The sequence below is a fragment of the Strongylocentrotus purpuratus genome, unplaced genomic scaffold (assembly GCF_000002235.5).
Source record: "Strongylocentrotus purpuratus isolate Spur 01 unplaced genomic scaffold, Spur_5.0 spur5_contig_870, whole genome shotgun sequence".
NCBI lineage: Eukaryota > Metazoa > Echinodermata > Echinoidea > Camarodonta > Strongylocentrotidae > Strongylocentrotus > Strongylocentrotus purpuratus.
The window spans coordinates 754,482-773,434 of record NW_022145580.1 but is presented as its reverse complement, the minus strand read 5'-3'; the positions used below and the strand labels follow the sequence as shown (position 1 = coordinate 773,434).

The following is an 18,953-nucleotide window of genomic DNA, read 5'->3' as shown; positions in this document are numbered from 1 at the left end:
AGTGATAGAAAGTGGAACTAGTATCAGCAATGTTTCTTTAACAGACTCTAGAAAGGAATGAATGTTAAGGTTAGCAATGATCTTGGTCAAGGCCAGAGTAACAATCTGTGTTAATACCTCTGGAAGAGGAAGTGGTGCCAGTGGTATTATCCCTTAAGGAATTGTCTGTCTGTTTCCTGTCGATAGTCTTTCAGTTTATTGTAAATAAGCTGAACTGTTCCCATTCCAACTTGAACTTTATTTCCCACTTTCAAAGGATTTAGGATCAATATAAAAGCAAGATAGCAGAACATTGAGGTATTTTTCCAGGTGAAATGTGTTACAGGCCATTCTTTATTAAACAAAACAGAATTTTAATTTAAAAATTCCCTTTGCCAATAATCATGGATGTTTTAGGGCAATCATTAAGTGAAATTTAGAACACCATATTAGTGACTGGTCATGTACAGTGATTTTTTATTCAGAGGTGAAATAAATGGCAAATAAAATAGTATTGATGGCATTTCTACAATGTTGGATTTATTACTGTAAAACATGTTGGTTGCAACCATCTGAGCAGAGTAGTAATGAGAATTTTTTTTTTTAAATGCTTTTTGCTCCTTTTTTTTGTTTACAAATAAAAGTTGTCCCATCTGGAATCACCATAAATCAGTTTTCTTCTTGTTTTTTTTATCATTTCAACAGGTTCATGAAACATACGCCCAAGATGTCTATGATAGGCGCAATGATGACATTGATCCCGTTGCAGCGTCAGCCGAATACGAACTTGAGAAAAGAGTGGAGAAAATGGATGTTTTCCCCGTCGACCTTGAGAAAGGTGAGTTGACCTTGAAGTGATGTTAGTCATAGGAGACGGAGAGACGATGAGAGAGAATGAAATGGAGAGTAAGAGAAGGAGCAATTATAGAGAGATAGAAAAAAAGGGAGAGATATATAGAAATGAACAACAATTAAATGGAGATATAGTAAAAGGGGTATGAAAGAGAGTTGGAGAAGTTGGGGGGGGGGGGGTAGGAAGAAATATAGAGAAATAGTGAGAGCAGACTAGAGGGATTAAGGGAGAGAGAAGGATAGTATGGAGTATTTAATGGAGTGAAAGAGAAGAAGGGAGAGATAGAAAGGGAAACTTTGAAAGTAAACATCCTGTTTTTAGTTGAAATGTAGTGGAACATGATAGGGGCAAAATGTAAGAACTTCAGCTTAAAAGCTAATGTAAACTGATAGCCCTGGAAATATACAACACCCAGACAAAGAGATAGAAAGAGAGAGAGAGAGAGAGAGAGAGAGAGAGAGAGAGAGAGAGAGAGAGAGAGAGAGAGCGAGAGAGAGAGAAGTGTATATGAATATTTCTTTCGTCATCTATTTAATAAGTTAGATCATAAATTCTAAATCAAATTAAGATGAAAAATTCTATACCAGCACATTACTAGACACAAACAAGGGCAGGTGGTAATGAATAATACAAGGAGTTAAAAGCATAAAAACACAGTTGTTATTCAGGTTTTTCTTTGAATTCAGTAGTATGATATTTAAGAATAAAATAAAAAAGAAGAATGTTAATGAGAGAGAGAGAGGAAGAAAAATTTATGCCGATGATTTTAATGTGTTCACATCTACTGCTGATAACCAGGACCCTGTTTCATAAAACTTGATATCAATAACCAGTTACAAGCTACTGTTATAAGCTACTGAAATCATGGCATCTGATTGGCTAAGAGCAAATTATTCATATAAATTTAGCATTTGTTATATAGATAAAGAGTTGTTTATGAAACAGGCCCCTGATTGATTGATTGATTGAAAAGGCTTTATTATGAATGCACTTTGCAGCCAAATGGCTCAATTATGTATGATTTATATTGGCAATAATGCATACAAATGTGGTTTGAAAAACAGATCAAATTTGAACAAGAGGCTATGCTGAAGGATGTTTAGCTATGTTGAGGGTTAGTTTACTAAATAGGATTACTTTAAGCTTACAGAGTCTAACTTACTTGATTGATCAGTTTGTAAATGAGATTATGAGAGGTGGCCTTGTCACTGGATCATGTTTCTATTTATGTTTCCTGTGATATATTGTTTTCTCACATAACCAGATGTGGTTCTCTTCATCATGTAGTGAGTGTACATTGATGAGTTGATTGATGTAAACAACTAATCAACTCTATTATCACATTCACTGCCTGCTCTGAATTGAACCCTTCATCCTCTATACAAGCACAGAATTCTTTTTAATATTTTTAATTCGCATATTCAAAACAGTGTGGCAGTCTTTATACATTGTTGACAATCTTGAGACAATATCATCACAGTGTGGACTGTGAAGATGGTAAACACTGTGGATACCCTTCATATGTTATTCAAACTCTTTAAAAGATATGAACACACTGTGGAGATGGAAAACAATGTGGAGTCACTTTAACAGTGTGAAAGTGGTATGAAAACAGAATGAGTAGGGAAATTTGTGAGCACAGTATGGAGACAGTGTGAACACTGGATGAAAACGGTGAAGAGTCTGGAAATATAATTATGAACACTTTCATTTCTCACTTGTAAAGAATAAGGGAGTAAGTTTGTCTTTCTTGAACATTTTTATAATTTTGGGTAACAGTAGTACTAGGTGTAGAACTCATCACTAACTATGGACATGCATGTGAACTGGGTAATTCCAATTTTATTACAACGTTTCCATGCTGGTAGGAACAGAATCCAAGGAATGATCACTTACCGGCCAATTCACATCAACCAACACATATCAAAAGCATCGCAGTATGAACAGAACTAATGTAAGAATTAGAGAACCAGCTGTGTGCCGGCTGTAAATATTAATATTTAGAATGTTTACTCATATCTTGGATTTAAGGATACAATTTGATTCCTGTATCTCCTTGTCCTAATATCTTTGTTTTATCCCGATCCAAATCTTTAGTCTATTTTGTGATCCCTAGATCTAAATGGGTTAATCTGCTTTTACTGCTTGCTAATGTTCTTTAATATCATCGTTGGTCATTTTGAAAACATAATGCCAGACATTTACTCTAAAAATGGATTGCAACTGCCATAATTGTGTCTTTTCCTATCATTTGATTTGATCTCCAACTACTTGACCCCCCCCCCCCCAAAGGCTGATAAATAGAATAGATATACTTTATTCTATGTTGCTTCTCTTCATTAATTGGCTCAAATCACTACAAACTTCTTAAAATAATTTTTCTCTCTTGGTTGATGTTTTTAATGATGTCCCAAATGTCGACAGGTCTACCTACAGACAAATACATTATGATTTCTCTTTCTATTTTTCTCTCTCTCTCTACCATTTATAGTAAATTTTGTTGTAGTTGCAGATGGTAACAGAAGATCTTGATGCAACATTTGTGCTTTGTCACTGCAAATGCGTATATGTTCCAGCTCGCATACTTTCAAAGTTGTCTGTGTTAAGACATCATTATCATCACTACTATCAAGGTCACCTTCATCATCCTTACTTGAATTCTCTGAAACAGAATCTAACTGAAGATTTTCTAAGGAATTGCTTTCCTCATTGCCAAATAGATTAAATGTAGCATTAGTTAGAAGGACTTAATCCAGTCACATTCTCTGTTGATTACTTCATGCTGTGCATCATCATACATCCATTAAACCTCAATGAGATTTCTATTTCATTCCAATTTTTAAAAGCTTTTCAATTTTCCTAATGGCACTGTCACAAAAGTCCATTCACATTGCTAGAAGTATTGTGGTATTCAATTTATTGTAGCTCATTAATGACAAGAACCAGAAAGTGTAATCACACTTTGGCAATAGATTTTGTTTTGTTTTGTTTTTGTGTGTGTGGGGGGGGGGGGTCGGTTATTGTTGATGTTGATCCAGAATGATGTTGTTCCATTGCCAAAATATGTATTACATCATGACAGAGTTGTCCACTAATACTTTTGAGCAATATCTTCTCAGGCAGGCTTAACTTAATACAGTAGAATAATATTTTTTGTTTTCATAAGAAACTAATTACCAATTGCTGGGGGGGGGAGTATTCTTTAATTCAATGTCTCAGTGTACTCAGGACTAATGGCAGTAAATTGTTCCATGATTTCATTGCTTGAAAAGCTCTGGGGTTGATTTTTAATGTAATGTCAACAAAAGCTTGCTGGGTTCTGTCCTTGCATATATGTCATTCTGTCACTTTCTGTCAAGATTCTAATCCCTCGGGTGTTTATAATTTCACTCGTCAAAACCTTGGCGATAATAAGCTGTCTTCTTGGCAAGGTATGATTCATTTAGTTCTCTTCTTTTTCTTCCTTTTCATTTTCTAATATCCTGCAGTGATCTTGCATTGATCCCATGCTGTTTTACATCATTAAAGCAAATACATGGGACTGAGGTTTTAATTTCTACCAGCACACTTCCGCACCACTCTGTCTTAGGTGACCATTAATCCAGAATCACGAAGCTTGAAATTAATTGCTTGCCTGATCGGTCCTGATTTTTTATCATAATTTTAATTTCCAAATTTCTCTAGAAAGTGCGCTGGAAAGAGAATAATAATGATAATGGTGTTCTTGTATAGCGCTCATATCTGTCAGACTTGACACTCCTGGCACTACACAATTACTACCCCGGCTGTAGCCTGGCTGCCATTACGACGCCTCTAGCATTTCAAGTCATTAATTCCTGCTAGAAAAATGCAGATGAAAAAAAAAAATCATGAAGTTTTTTTGATCATATTAAGTGACTGGATAATCACTTTATTTTATAAAGAAAATCGAATATTTTAGTACTGATTTACACACAGATAAAATATGATATTTTAAATTATACAATATAATTATTTAAAAAAATAAAAAGATTTAATGTATATTTCCCTGCATACTCAGGGGCCAAACTAGACATCATGCAGAAACACAAGTCCTATTTTTTTATCTTCACCTTTTTGTGTCAAAAAGAATATCAGCCATAACTCTCCACAAATATTTGATTCCATTACATGTACAGCAGTGGTACACTGCCTTTAGGCAATACAGAGGAATCATTCTCCACTATAACATGCACAGGGTATCCAAGGCTCCCCTTTTTACTTACATTTTCCACTTTAATTATTTCTTTAAAAAAAAAAAAATCATTTTCCACTCTAATTTTGCATGTGTGTACGTGTGTAGCATCATCTATCATTTTTTCATATTTATTTTTTAAAAGACAGTAAAATTGGAGAAAGGTCGTAGAAATTTGTGTTTTGTAGTTTGAGATAGAGGAGTGTACAGCTCATGTAAGACATCCATATAACATACTTAAGTAATCAAAGCATACTGCATCTTATCCATGCTGACTTGTTCATTAACTGTTAAAGGTAAGGTGTGAGTTTGTGTGCAGATTAATTGCATTTAGAGCGAAATACCTGCTATTCTTCTCTCTTGAGGATGTAGTCAATTGGAATTGCCATGTATTGTTTATATGTGGTTTGGAGTCATATAGAAAACAAAAAGCACACAAATTGGGTTTTAATCAAACATTCTTCGAAACACAGATATATTCATATGGGAACAAAGAAAGAGTTCACAAATAAATAAAACTAATTAAAGACAATTATCAAAGTAATTATTGTTATATTAAGAGAACAATTAAAGACCATAAAAGCATAGTTTAAAACAAATAATCTTGTGTAGTACACTATTCGGGGTATCCAGAACTGAACTTTGTCTTTAAAAATATGAGAGGAAGTGAAAAAGAATATAGAAATGCCAGGTTTCATAAAGAATGGACCGCCCAAGGGAGGCTCATGTAATCTAACCTTTTCGGGATGTTTTTGCTTTTTGATAAGTTCACTGACTGCATGCTCACATTGCCATGATCAAATAACTTCTAAAACCTCATTTTAATGTTCCATCAAACTCCTTTTTATCTTCGTATCCGTCAAGAAATTCTTTTTTATGGTAGTGGTTATAGAAACAACATTTCTGAAAATTAACCATGGTGTATGAAAAACGTGTTCAAAATGCTCACAGAGTAGTGTGCCAAATGTATGAATTTTAGATGAAAATTATATTTAAAAAAAAAAATTCTTTAATGAGTTTCATCAGGTTTTCGTTCTTTCTGTGGAAATAATCTATCTGCTTCAAGTGTATTGTTATATCAAATATTGGTAAAAGCCTTACAACTTCAAATCATAAATGATGATTTTAATGAAATCCTAACTGTGATCAGACTGAAGTGTAATTTTGCATTTATTTTCATATTGGAATTTTTGAAGGACTTTTATCTTTCATAGCTTGCATTTACATTATTAATTATTCCATTACAAAATGTCATATATCATTCATTAAGCCCTATAATACTGTAGAAAAACCTTCATAAATGCCAATATTAATAGTTTTATCAATGAGAGGAGAATGATGAAAGCACAACAGGGAAAAGTTTTTACCCTTTTTGGATTGATGTAGATGAAAGAGATATATCCTTAGGAGGAGAATGCGGTAGTTTTCCATTGAGCGTGTAATAGAATCTGCTTTCTCAGCCGAATACCTATGCGTTGTATAGCTTCTCATGATAGCCGATACGTATCTGTCAGTTTATAAGCTCGGACACTAAGATTAGATGACGTATTGCCGAATAAAAGAATTCTGCTGCTTTTTGGGTAGTGCAACTGGTTTTCATGAGATGAGAAAGAGAGATTCCAGGAGGATAATAAGATGGGTAATCTGATAACATTTCAAAATGTTATCCATCATCTTTGGTAGTATTCCTGTATTTTTGTTTATTATCATATTTATTGGAATCAACCGAAGAGCATTTTGAGCGGGGAGTCTGAGGATTTCAATTGTATGCCGGCCCACTCCTATATCATGTAATTCAACTTAGTCTTCTTGATACGAGTGTAATTCATCAAAGAATATTGTGAAAAACAGAAACACATTTTTTTAAGGGATTAACTAATGTCTCTAAAAGCATTAAAGGTATAAGAAAAATATTTTATTGTCTAACACTTAACAGATCAAAATTCTACATATCAGGGAGGAAAAAGTGAAAATTTTCAGTAGAATTCATAATCTTACAACATATTTACTTCTTAATTAAGAATTGTTGTCAATTCATAATTTTGACGCAATCAATTATAACTTGTCTAGTAAGAAAGTGGCAGTATATTTGAGGGGGTGGGGTTATAGTTAAAAAGCCTTTTGTCTGCACAATACCACAAGCAAGAAATATACCTATGAATACTCATAGGTATAAGGGTTGTGAACATCTAAAACAAAACAAAAATGCTATATTAGGATGATTGTGTCTTTTGATTGGGTGGACATATGGTCAGTTCTCTCTCTAGAGATATTAAAGCACAGGAGATGAGATGAAATGAAAAGATCTCAAGAAATTCCCTAGAGCTCTAGGATTTTGATAAGTGGATTGATCCCCACCTCTATCTCTTCATCTTGTATAGATAAATGATTGATTTCACAGAGTCATTAAATTATGATTGATAGTTTTATTAAAGTCTGATATATTAAGGTATACCCAAAGGGTCATAGAATAAGATAGGTCTTTAATAATGAAGCTTTATTCCAGCCAGAAATGAGATGAATAATGGTACAAAATGAAGAAGAATGCACACATCATGAGATTGTAGGGTTTTAAACAAGAATGTAAAGGAGAGAGATGGAAATAGAGAAGAAGAAAGGTACATGAATGAAGAAGAATGCACACACCATGAGATTGTAGGGTTTTAAACGAGAATGTAAAGGAGAGAGATGGAAATAGAGAAGAAGAAAGGTACATGAATGAAGAAGAATGCACACACCATGAGATTGTAGGGGTTTAAACGAGAATGTAAAGGAGATAGACGGAAATAGAGAATAAGGTGAGAAGTGAGAGAGGGAGTTGAGTTTATGTCAGCCTTTATTCCAAGCTCTTGATTTCTCAATTGCTCATGTCTGGAGTTGCACGGTTATTTGCGGACATGTAAGAGCATTTCAACAACCCTCAGTCAAAAATATCAAAGTGCTACCACTCAACACCATCGATATTTTCTCCTTTTCTCCTTTTCTTCTTTTGGTCTTTTGTTCATTCCCTATGTCACATATTCTCTCTCTACATTTTCCCTCTCTACATTTTCCCTTTTCTTTAGGATTCTTAATTTGTGTTTCAAAGAATGTTATTATAGGTTGCCATTAGAGGGTTTCTGCATATTTTTCCTGTGTCTGGTTCAGCAATGTGAAAGTGTAGAAACAGATTTTCAAACTTTTCAGTTGCAGGAATCCAGCAAACTTATCATTTATCAAAATGATGCTTTCATGCTATACTCTCCTAACACTAGATAGTAATTCTTTTCCATGAACACCATTAGGGTGAAAATTACCATTTCTTATTGGTAATTTGAACTTGTCCCCAATAAATTTCAGGGTACATTTCCAATTTAAAAAGATCTTGTAGGTACTTTTATCTTGATGACTTAGAATCTCAGGTTTTATCTGAGATAAAAAGAAATTTCAGAATACCCCCTGGAGTCTCTTTAACAGTTTTTTCATCAGTTTTTTTTTTCTTCAAATTAGTTTTCTATGCCTGATAGTCAAAACTTACTTTTCTCTCTCTCTCTCTCTCTTTCTCTTTTTCTCTTTTTCCCTCTTTCTCTTTTTCTCTTTTTCCCTCATTCTCTTTTTCCCTCTTTTTTTCTTTCTCTCTCTTTTTTTTTTCTCTCTCTCTTTCTCTCCCCTTTCTATTTCTCTCTCTTACTCTCTCTTTTTTTCCCTCTCTCTCTTTTTTTCCCTCTCTCTCTTTCTCTTTTTTCTCTCTCTTTTTCTCTCTCGCACTCCCTCTCTCTTTCTCTTTTTCTCTCTCTTTTTCTCTCTCTTTTTCTCTCTCTCTCTCTCCCCCCTCACTTTCCATGTTTCACTGTCTCTCTCAAACAGACACACACACTATACCCCTCTACACACACACATTCTCTTTTGATCTGCTTTGATTTGTACTATCCAAGCGATGATATTTCTTTTTCTCTATCTGTAAATCCAATTGATATTCTATTCCATCTCTTGAGTAATTTACATCATGCTAGTTCGGAGACCCCCAACTTTAATTTAAAATCAACACATTCATACAGGGTGCCCTTTCGCATCTTCCATATCATTTATAATATATATATGTTGATTCAGTAGAGGTTGCCCGGCGCCTAGTGGGATGTATATTCCTGATAACACCATACATGATTGTCGATCCAGCCCCACTTTGGTGCCATAAGGCTCCCGACTGATAAATGGTTATTATGACATTTTTATGTATCTGATACCGAGCTGTCTATGGATATCTTTTATTTAAAAAGATGATTACAAAACTTTAAGGAGGCAAGACTTAAAATCTTAACTATATTGTTGGTCAAAGCCATATTTAGATTAGACCGAGTGGTATATGTGGTAAGCCTATGGAGTGACAGAGTTCAGTAGTCAACAGATTAATACTTATGCTTAAAAGTCTTTTCAGTAATAGAAGTAGCATCAAAATAGGTTACATAAATCATTTGTTGGGAGAATCATTTATTAGAAAATACAAATCTAGCCTGCATTAATATAATGATATTCCGCCTTTATATAGGGTTTAATACAATATCTCTAAGCATCTCTAAGCGCCTTACAGATATACTATTACCTCGGTCATTGGATTCAGTGCTTGCCTCCACACACTGTGCACAATCTCCACTCCCTGGGGAGCATTCCAGCCAGGCGATACTTGACGCTCAAAAACTGTGTTGGATAGCCCAGCCTTGATAGATAATAATGTCTGTTTTTAATGGTGCTTTCGTCATTTAACTTTGGTAATTTATTTCACTTTCTTGTATTGTTCTAGGATCTGATGGTCTAGGTCTGAGCATCATAGGTATGGGAGTAGGAGCAGATGCAGGGCTAGAGAAGCTTGGTATCTTCATCAAGACGATCACCCCTAATGGAGCTGCACAGAGAGATGGAAGGTAAGAAACACTCCATTTCAGTTTCTTTCATCTTATACCCTTCATATATACACTGTCCGAGTCTGGACTCGGTCCATAGCGTTAGATATACCATGGACCTACGTTTGTTCGTAGTAGGTCCGTGGGTCAATATACCCACTTGATTCGCATCTCAGATCATGCTACCGGTGTCACTACTGGTCATACTTGGAGCAGCTAGAGCTCATCTCATCTGCCATGCTCGTTTGTTTCCATGGATGCAGACAAGGACGGTCCTAATATATCCATGATTTCTCATTTTTTTACCCACCAACCTGTTGTAAAAAAGGACAGGAGATAATTGAGAAGATATCTTGATCTTGAGATCTTCATTGAGTAGTGCACATATCATTCATATTGTAGAGAATGCAATTCCGGTGTAGATGAAGTTCAGACTCAACCCTTCTCTCAGAAGTCTTCAAGAGTCTGGCACTGAAAGTGGATCGATATATGATGCTGATACTGTTCTTATTAGAGTTGTTTCTGGACTGAGTGCATGCGGACTCGATCCTCTTCTACCCCTCTATATACCCCTCATATGAAAGGGGTATATATAGGCGCGTCTTCATCATCTCGAGATTGCCAAATAGCCCGCTATTTCTGATTTGGGAATTATAATCCCGAAGTTACAAATCGCATCTTCATCAGCTCGAGATTCGACCTCAAAACTTGAAACTCTTTTGCTCAGCGTTCTTGCATAGTATAGTGCGAGTCTTCGGTCTGGTGAAGACGCACCAGACAAATAGCTGGATATTTTGCCAACCACCCAAGATATCTTGGGATGACAATCCTGACCAGATATCCCGCTAATTGGAACTTCGGGCTGATGAAGACGCAAATTAGCTGGATAGTTTGCGATCGGGATAGTTCAAATAGTGGGATATTGGTAATCTCGAGCTAGTGAGGACAGGCCTTATGAGGAATTGAATTATTCCTGGTTGTTATTGTGAAAATAATAATAAGGCTAATATTTCTGAACATATGCTCAATTGAATTTATCCTTGAATATTTAATGACATTGCCTGGATGGCTACTTATCTGCATCTTCCATACATTTTACTACATCTTTTCTATTCCTGTATGATGTTGCCATTGTTATTTTGTTATATTACTTTTGTATTTTGACACTGTTGTATTATGTTGTTAATATCTGATTGCTTTGTAAAACATACAATATCAGCCTTTAGCGATTTTTTGATAAACCAATTAAAAAGAGGGGAAAAGGGGTCTGCTTGAAATCTATAAGCTAGGCTGATGTATAAAGTAACTGTTTGATTCAATATTCTGATGGACACTTTCAAATGAACTGTTGGGTCCGGCTAGCCTAAATAGCCCTAGGGTTTCAACAAATTGCTTCACATTTTGATGTTACTTTCCTTTGAATTAGGGCATCTACGGTTGTCTATATGATCGTATAATATGTTTGTATTCACATATTCGACTGTATGCAATAACACATCTGATGGAGATGTTCTCAACAAAGTTGACCTTATGAGGGCTATCTAATGAGGAAAAAAGACTTGCTGTATGCTTGCTTTCAATTTTGTCAGAATTTGAGGAGCATATCACAATATGTAGTTCTCCACCTTGTCAATATGGTCTCATTATGGCTTGGTGAAACTCTGCTCAGAAGGATATAGTGAGAATTGCTTTCTTATTGTTTATGAGCAAAGTTCTGCGCTTTTTTTTCCACAGAGCATTTCCTTGCCCATCAAAGAGCAATTGTCAACGTGTAGGCATATCTGTCATCTTAGAAACAAATCGTCTGTTTGGAGACAGAAGGGTGTTAGATATTATACTTTAAAACAGATTTAGCGCCCTTATGGCTTGAAACAGACAATATATTCTCATTATGGCCTGGTGAAACTCTACTTAGAAGGATATATTACAAATTGCCCTCTATAGTTTAGGCATGCCCTCTCTGTAACTGACCTATATTGCCTTTCTATTTTATCACAGACCTATAAAGCTGCACAGTATATATATCAGCAGTGGTTTTCTTCTAAAAGTTATCTTTTACTTTACTTTAACATATCTTGTACTTCCCGGGAAGCGTTTAGAAACTCTTCATCTCTTCAGCCTTCATGTGTGACAAATGTTATGGAAGCACACTCTCACAAGGTTCTTCTCTTTATTAAAATTTTGGTAATATTTCAATAGGATTAGATTATGAAATTTAAAATTTGCATTAACATTGTGAAACCTAGTGTTAGAATAAGCAACTTTGAGAAAATTGGGCTCTAAAACAGTAAGGATTTTGAGAAATTAAAATAGCTGGGACCATGAAAATCTCTGAATATGCAGTTCTGATATCTAATTTCCAAACGGGAATAGAAAATCAGTTGAGTTTAGTTAAGAAACATTTTTTTCAAGCTAAAGTAATATGAATCTCGAAAGGGAGCTATACAACATAAACAGTTAATATTCACAATTTCATAACTTTAGACTCAATTTCAACACGACAACCATCATTGAATATTGTAGGATCGTTTACACTTCCAAATTGTTCATTTGAACCATATTCATGACCCTATACCAAAACTTTGTATTACCTTTAAGAGTGCAATTTCAGAACCTGAATTTGAATCTGCCATTTCTCTTTACAGGTGCTCTATTTGAAATTGATATTCTGAACATTGGATATCAAATGGAAACCCTAACATTTGTATTACAAAAAGTAGGTGATAGGACCCTTTTAAGTCTGCCTTAAAAGTACTATGTCCCATTTGCAGGCCAACAAAAATGAAAAGGTTAAATTCCAACGGCATTTGAAAGGGCTTGAAAATGTCTTGTTGTGGAAAAATAACAACCGTTAGTTGTCAAATCGAATTTAGCGATCGCTGGCGTTTAATTAAATAGTCTGATTTTGAGACCCTTCTACTGAATGGTCATAGGTTTGTGCTGCGCAAATATTCAATCAGTTTAATTTTGGCCATTACAAGAATTGGGTTATTGATGTAGACAAATGTTCATGTATCCTTTACAGCTCATTTTATGCATGTTATTACCAAAGAAGAAAAGAGTCAGTCAGTCTTACAATAGTGTCTGACAGTGAAGTCTAGAAAGTAAACAGGTTTCCTTGCATATTTGAATACTAGGACACTGCTAACATTTAAATTCCATAATTTCACAGATATATATATATATGTGACATATTCATAATTCCTGCAAAGTTCTACAGAATTTGATGTTGGCTGCACAAGGGATACACTGCCTTTAAAGGGATTGTATCTTTCTTTGTCTCAGATTCTTAAAAAAATCCTGGATTTAGCTCATGCTGAAGTGATAATATAAACCTGTAGGTCAGTCAGGAATCCTTTGAATTTTACATGCCGATTGCCTGTCTGATTTTCAATATATTTATGTTTGGAATTTAAAAAATTCAAAACCGTTTTCCCAATGTTTTTTTAATAAAAATGAGTATGGTAAAACCGGACACTCAAAGATTTATACTTTTGAAGCACTTCATGATCATTTAGAAGCGCAATTTTGTTTAGGGCTTCAATATTACATGATATCACAGACACTGATAACACGTAGGGCCATGCATCTCAGATTTGTAAAACTGGATACATTGTTAAACAATGCTTTTGAGCAAACTGTGATATCTTAGCTCTGTGCGCATCATTGCATGGTGGACAATTATGAGCAGTATACAAGTAGCCAATATTATCATATTATACTATTAAAGAGAAGGTTGAGTTCTCGGAAGAGGTGAAAAATAATTTTTGAGCATTACTCATTCTTATTGTGCAAGTGTGGAAGAACATCAGTTAAGACATGTTCCCTGAAAAGCATGGCTCTTCAAATGCCTTCATATTCTAAATATGCATGTAACATCGTAAAAATCGGGGGGCCGGCTTTTTACGCCACGTGTTCGTGTAGTCCCATATACATCTTTCTGTGCAAGTGTTTGTAACTTTACCAAGACTTGGCCAAATTTCTTATCATTTTGATGATTCCAGAACCTTGCAATACACACAAATTCTTATATGCTAGATGATCAACATTTTCTGGTCGGTTCCACACCGTTTCTTTCACAATGCAATCGCATGACCAGAACTCAACTTCATCTTTAAGCTTAAGATTATTAGTTTGGAAGCCAATATCAAATTTAATATCAAGTTTATGATTATTAGTTTGGAGGCCAATATCATAGTTATTATTAAGTTCATGATCATTAGTTTTGAAGCCAATAAAACCATGCCTATTCACTATTATGAAAATGGAAGATTGGTTTTGATCTTAACTATAAGCATGGATGGATGATTATTAATGGAACTTGATCCTCTCAGACACCTCATCCCAAAGGGGTGATATAACTAACGATGCAGTTCAAACTACTGCTTGGGGGATAGTGAATAGGGGATTTATGGCTTGGAGAATAGTACTATGGGAAAAGTGGTCTGAAAGGTGTTATAGGTATGGTTGGTATGGTGAAGGTTGAACTAGAATGGAGAAGTAGGTTAAAGGTGTTTTTACATTAGCCTAAGAAAGCTCCTTGCTCAAGATATTAAAGGTAAAGACCAGTATTGGAAACGCCCCAATTTCAAAAAATGAAATGGAAGCTCTCATTACCAATCATGTGAAAGAATATGTTTTGACTAATACATGATGATAAAAAATTTGCCGGGAAACCGCCTACTAATTCATATATTTGGTAAATTTGTTTCTCTCATGGTCTGTGAGAGATATAGGGTAGTCCCATATACATCTTTCTGTGTATAGTGCTTGTAACTTTACGAAGAATGGGCCAAATTTCTTATCATTTTGATGATTCCAGAACCTTGCAGATGCTAGATGCTAGATGATCAACCTTTTCTGATCGATTCCACAACGTTTCTTTCACAATGCAATCGCATAACCATAACTGGTCTTTACCTTTATACTAATAGCTAGGCTCAAGAAAATAGTCCAAGGTAGATGGGGTCTCCATTCGCTTGACTGAGTAATCCCTGCTCGTTTCTTGATAGTTAGCTAGTAAATCTACAGAGCATGCATGGGCATGATCTTGATCCCCATTGCAGTGCATCTTCACTGCTCCATTTATTGGTAAAATAATGGGCTCTTTCACCAACTAACCTTTACAGTGATCCGGTAACTTTGTGTAAGATCCTTTAAAAAAATCCTTGATTTAGCTCATGTTGCAACCATAATTATAAACCTTTAGGGCATACATGAATCCCATGACATTTACAAGTCGATCGCCTGTCTGATTATCAAGATATTTATGATTGGAAATCGATATCAATTTTTACTAACAGTTTTCATAACACTACAGTCTGTTGGGGAAAATAATGAGGAACTTCATGATCATTTTGAAGCGCATTTTTTTTAGGGCTTCAATATTACACCATATCACAGACACTAATAGCATGTATAGTAGGGCCATGCATCTCAGATTTAACATTGTTAAACGATGCCTTTAACTTGCTTGGGATTATATACCCCAAGTTACTTAGTACATTATACATGTGTATTCCTAGCACAAGGACGAAGAATAACATGCTATTTGGTTCTTCACTATTAATTTGCTATATAAACTCTAAAAACTGAAATGTTAAATCACCATTTAAAAGGGCCGAGGAGTGACCATCTTTCAAAATGGTAGATTAACACTTTGAAGATGCTGGATCCAACACTATAAAGGTTGAATCTAGCAGGTTAAAAGAAACAATCTGACATTTTGAAAGAGTGCCTCGGCCCTTTTAAATTGACATTTAACATTTCAGTTTTTAGAGTGTAGTGTTAATTTCTCAGAAGTCAGAGTAGAACTGGCTGGCAGGCTGTTTTGAAAATTTAGCATAGTGAGGATGGGTGTATGGAGAATGAATGGACTAATTATAATCATCACAGATTATGATATATGGTAATTGCAGGGATAACCAAACAGAGACATCTAATCAATTTTGATTGCCCAGGTAATATTAATTACTTATTACCCTGGTAATATTAATTACTTATTACCCTGGTAATATTAATTACTTATTACCCTAGGTAGTATTAATTACTTCTTCTTTCGTGTCCATCATCTGTGCTCAAATGTTCTGCCAGGCTTTTGCATACTGAAGAGTCTTCTCATTTGCTGCCACTGACTAGGTCTTCCAGGCAGCATGGGTCATCTAGGACCAATTACTAATTACCTGACTATTAATTACTCATTACCCGACTCTGAAGAATTTCACAGCTGTTTGCAATTCTGAATTCTTGCTACTCTAAGATCAAAGAGATTGGGATTATCTTTAAATACTAATACAAGTCCATATTAAAGTATGAGTGTGGATAATTCGTCTTGGTAATACTTGAAAAGCAAGAGCTGTAAAGGGAAGATGAAGATAATGGTTAATAAATGAATAAGGTCTTTTAGAAATTAATGAGTTTCGTAACCCGACATCCCCTACCATTGACGTGATGTTATGCAGTGAATTTACATTCTTCATCACATTTACTTCTTAGTATGATGATATTAAAGATGTCAATGTTATTTCTAACAGCTGTTATATTATTTCACACAACTGGTGAGATATCCAACAGAGTAAGAAGAGTACCTTACCCAGCAAATCTACACCTTTTGATAGAGCAACGCCAATGTGTTAAATGTTCCTCTCGTAATAATTTGATGTTTAGTGTCATGTACTTCTGAGTTCAGCTCAGTTCATGTTAATGGTATAAGGTTGTATGTCCATTCAGTGGCTGATCGAGGTGTGCACACCAAGTCTGTGGAATAAAGAATCTATCAAATACTCACTTGCATCACATGTAATAAACATCAAATCAACAGCGTCTTTGAAAGTGTCACATATTTTGGATGTTAATAGTAGGATACCACTTTAGCACCTTTAATAATGTCTCAACATGGTTGATGGAGAGTTAGTGTGATGATGGAAGCTGGCTTGCTAAAAGTGCATCTCATTGATACTGGGCCCCACCCTTGCCATAGTACATTTAGCTTGCATGGAGTTACAACCATCTACCCCTTGTGATGATATCAAGTTCACCCTCCCATGCCTTCATCAAGATTACATTAAAAACATTTTTCACCCCTCTATGGGTACCCACATGCCTCCCCAGGCATTATGAGGGGCGCGACTGGGGGGCGAGGCAGGGGTGCACCATGAACCTAATAGAATTCATGGGTGCACCCTGGAAAAAAAAGAAATCTTGTCAAGGTTAATTTTCAAGAATTTTTTTTCTTCTTCAGATGCCATATCAATTTGTAAGCTCATATCCGAGAGGGGTTCATATTAAATGGATTTGCGTGGGGTTTATATGAGTTGGCCTTAGGGTGCATTGTAAATGGACTGCATTCTCCAGAGAACATGATGGAATAATGACCTTCAACAACCTTCATGTGTGTTGTGAGTGGAGATAGAGAATGAGGAGAGTACTACATGATTTCTATAAATCTCCCCCCCCCCCCTCCATTCATATGAAGTATGTAACTATATATGACCATTCAGGTTTTTTTTTTTATACTTGTCCCTTGCTATCTACAAATTACATTCTTGAATTGCATTGCTTTTAAAAGCTAAAAGGCTGGATTTTGAAAATGAATATTGTTTCCTAAAGTGACTTGAAATTGGTAGCTCCACATGGATTGGTTGGCCTAATTTTTTCCAAATAAATAGCATTTTTATCCCTCAGTAGATAGTTCATTGGTGATTGATGTAAATATATAAAGGGTTTGTTACGAAAAAGAAATTATGCTTTAATTTTTTAAGCTTCCTTGGATGTCTACTTAATAAAATCAGGGAAAATCCGTCTTCCATAATGGAAGCAACAGAAATTATTATTTAATGAAAATCAGTTGGCATAATTAACCAGGATAAGTTATGATATAAGAAAAGATATCCCCCAATTCTCTATACCACCTCGTTTACCCCTCATGTAGATCTGAAATGTTTCAAAAGATTAGTTAAACTTTATTCTTTCTTAAGGTAGAGGTTCTTGACATGCACTGCTACATGTAATGGATGGTATGTTTTCAATCAGTGTGGAATGTAATGGAATGATGCAACTCAAATTGAAATGTATCATTCCAAAAGTACAAAAACATCTAATATTACCAGGTGAACTAGAATTAAAACAAAAAGGTTACAGTTTTTAAGGGTATAAGGAACATTAGAATAGCATGCTTACGTGCTAATATCCAAGTTTGTGCTTTAAGCGGCTCTGTTTTAGTGCTAAATTGAGCATGGACAGTCCAAGTTACAGACATTTAATATGAGAAAGCTATATTATGTTCCAATTTAATTATATTAGTATTATAACTTAATATTCTTATCGTTTCCGTACCTGCAGCCATTCCACTAGAAATGTTGCCTCGTTTTGTGTTGAACTTCATACGTGGTGTACCTAAAAATACAAATGGATGAATTTTATTTTAGCTTCTGATTTAGAGTTAGACAGAGTCATGTGACATGATTGATAAAGTATCCTTTCCCCTTCCGGTCTGAAAAGTTCTATAGCTCAGAAGTATTGATTTTCTGTCTTTTCTAAATCAAACATATACAAAAAAAATTAAAAATTGTTTTGTTTTGTTATTCCTACTTCAAGCCCTAAAGTATTGTGGCATCTTTTACGTGTCAACTTGTGTGTGAAGCGTAATTGATTTTTGACATCTTAGACGCAAGGCTCGAAATTAGATGTTTCCCCGGGTCCTTCTGCCAACGAAAAATCCTACTGGACAACCTCAAAGTACTCCATTTCCTGCCTTGGTGGCTTTACATAAAACTCACTTTCATTATCATTTCATTATGACTTTTGTGTAGTTCACTGTAAATGATTGCTAAAAGTGTCTTTATTTTATTTTTATCATTATTATTATTTTTTTTTTTTTTTAAGGGGGGGGGGGCAACTTTAGAAACTAACTGTTATAAGTTGCCAAGCTGGCAACCAAAATAATATGTTAAGTGAGACCCCTGCTAATTACAGGAAGAAGAAAAAAAGTTCACAACTTTTTTCTGACAAGCTTCTCCCCCCCTCTCTCCCC

At 35.0% G+C, this 18,953-nt stretch overlaps 1 protein-coding gene across 4 annotated transcripts in view; it reads left to right on the top strand.

Annotated features, from left to right (window-relative positions):
• The first annotated feature begins 656 nt into the window (after positions 1-656).
• Positions 657-18,953, top strand: part of LOC577610 (neurabin-1) — a 73,545-nt gene continuing 55,248 nt past the window's right edge. For 3 of the 4 annotated variants that reach the window (XM_030976502.1, XM_030976488.1, XM_030976507.1), the window contains exons 1-2: positions 657-817; positions 9,823-9,943. In XM_030976502.1, coding sequence (XP_030832362.1) covers positions 787-817; positions 9,823-9,943 — 152 coding nt within the window. In that variant the 5' untranslated portion in view covers positions 657-786. The remainder of the gene's footprint in view (positions 818-9,822; positions 9,944-18,953) is intronic. The other variant, XM_030976493.1, reaches the window with a different exon arrangement.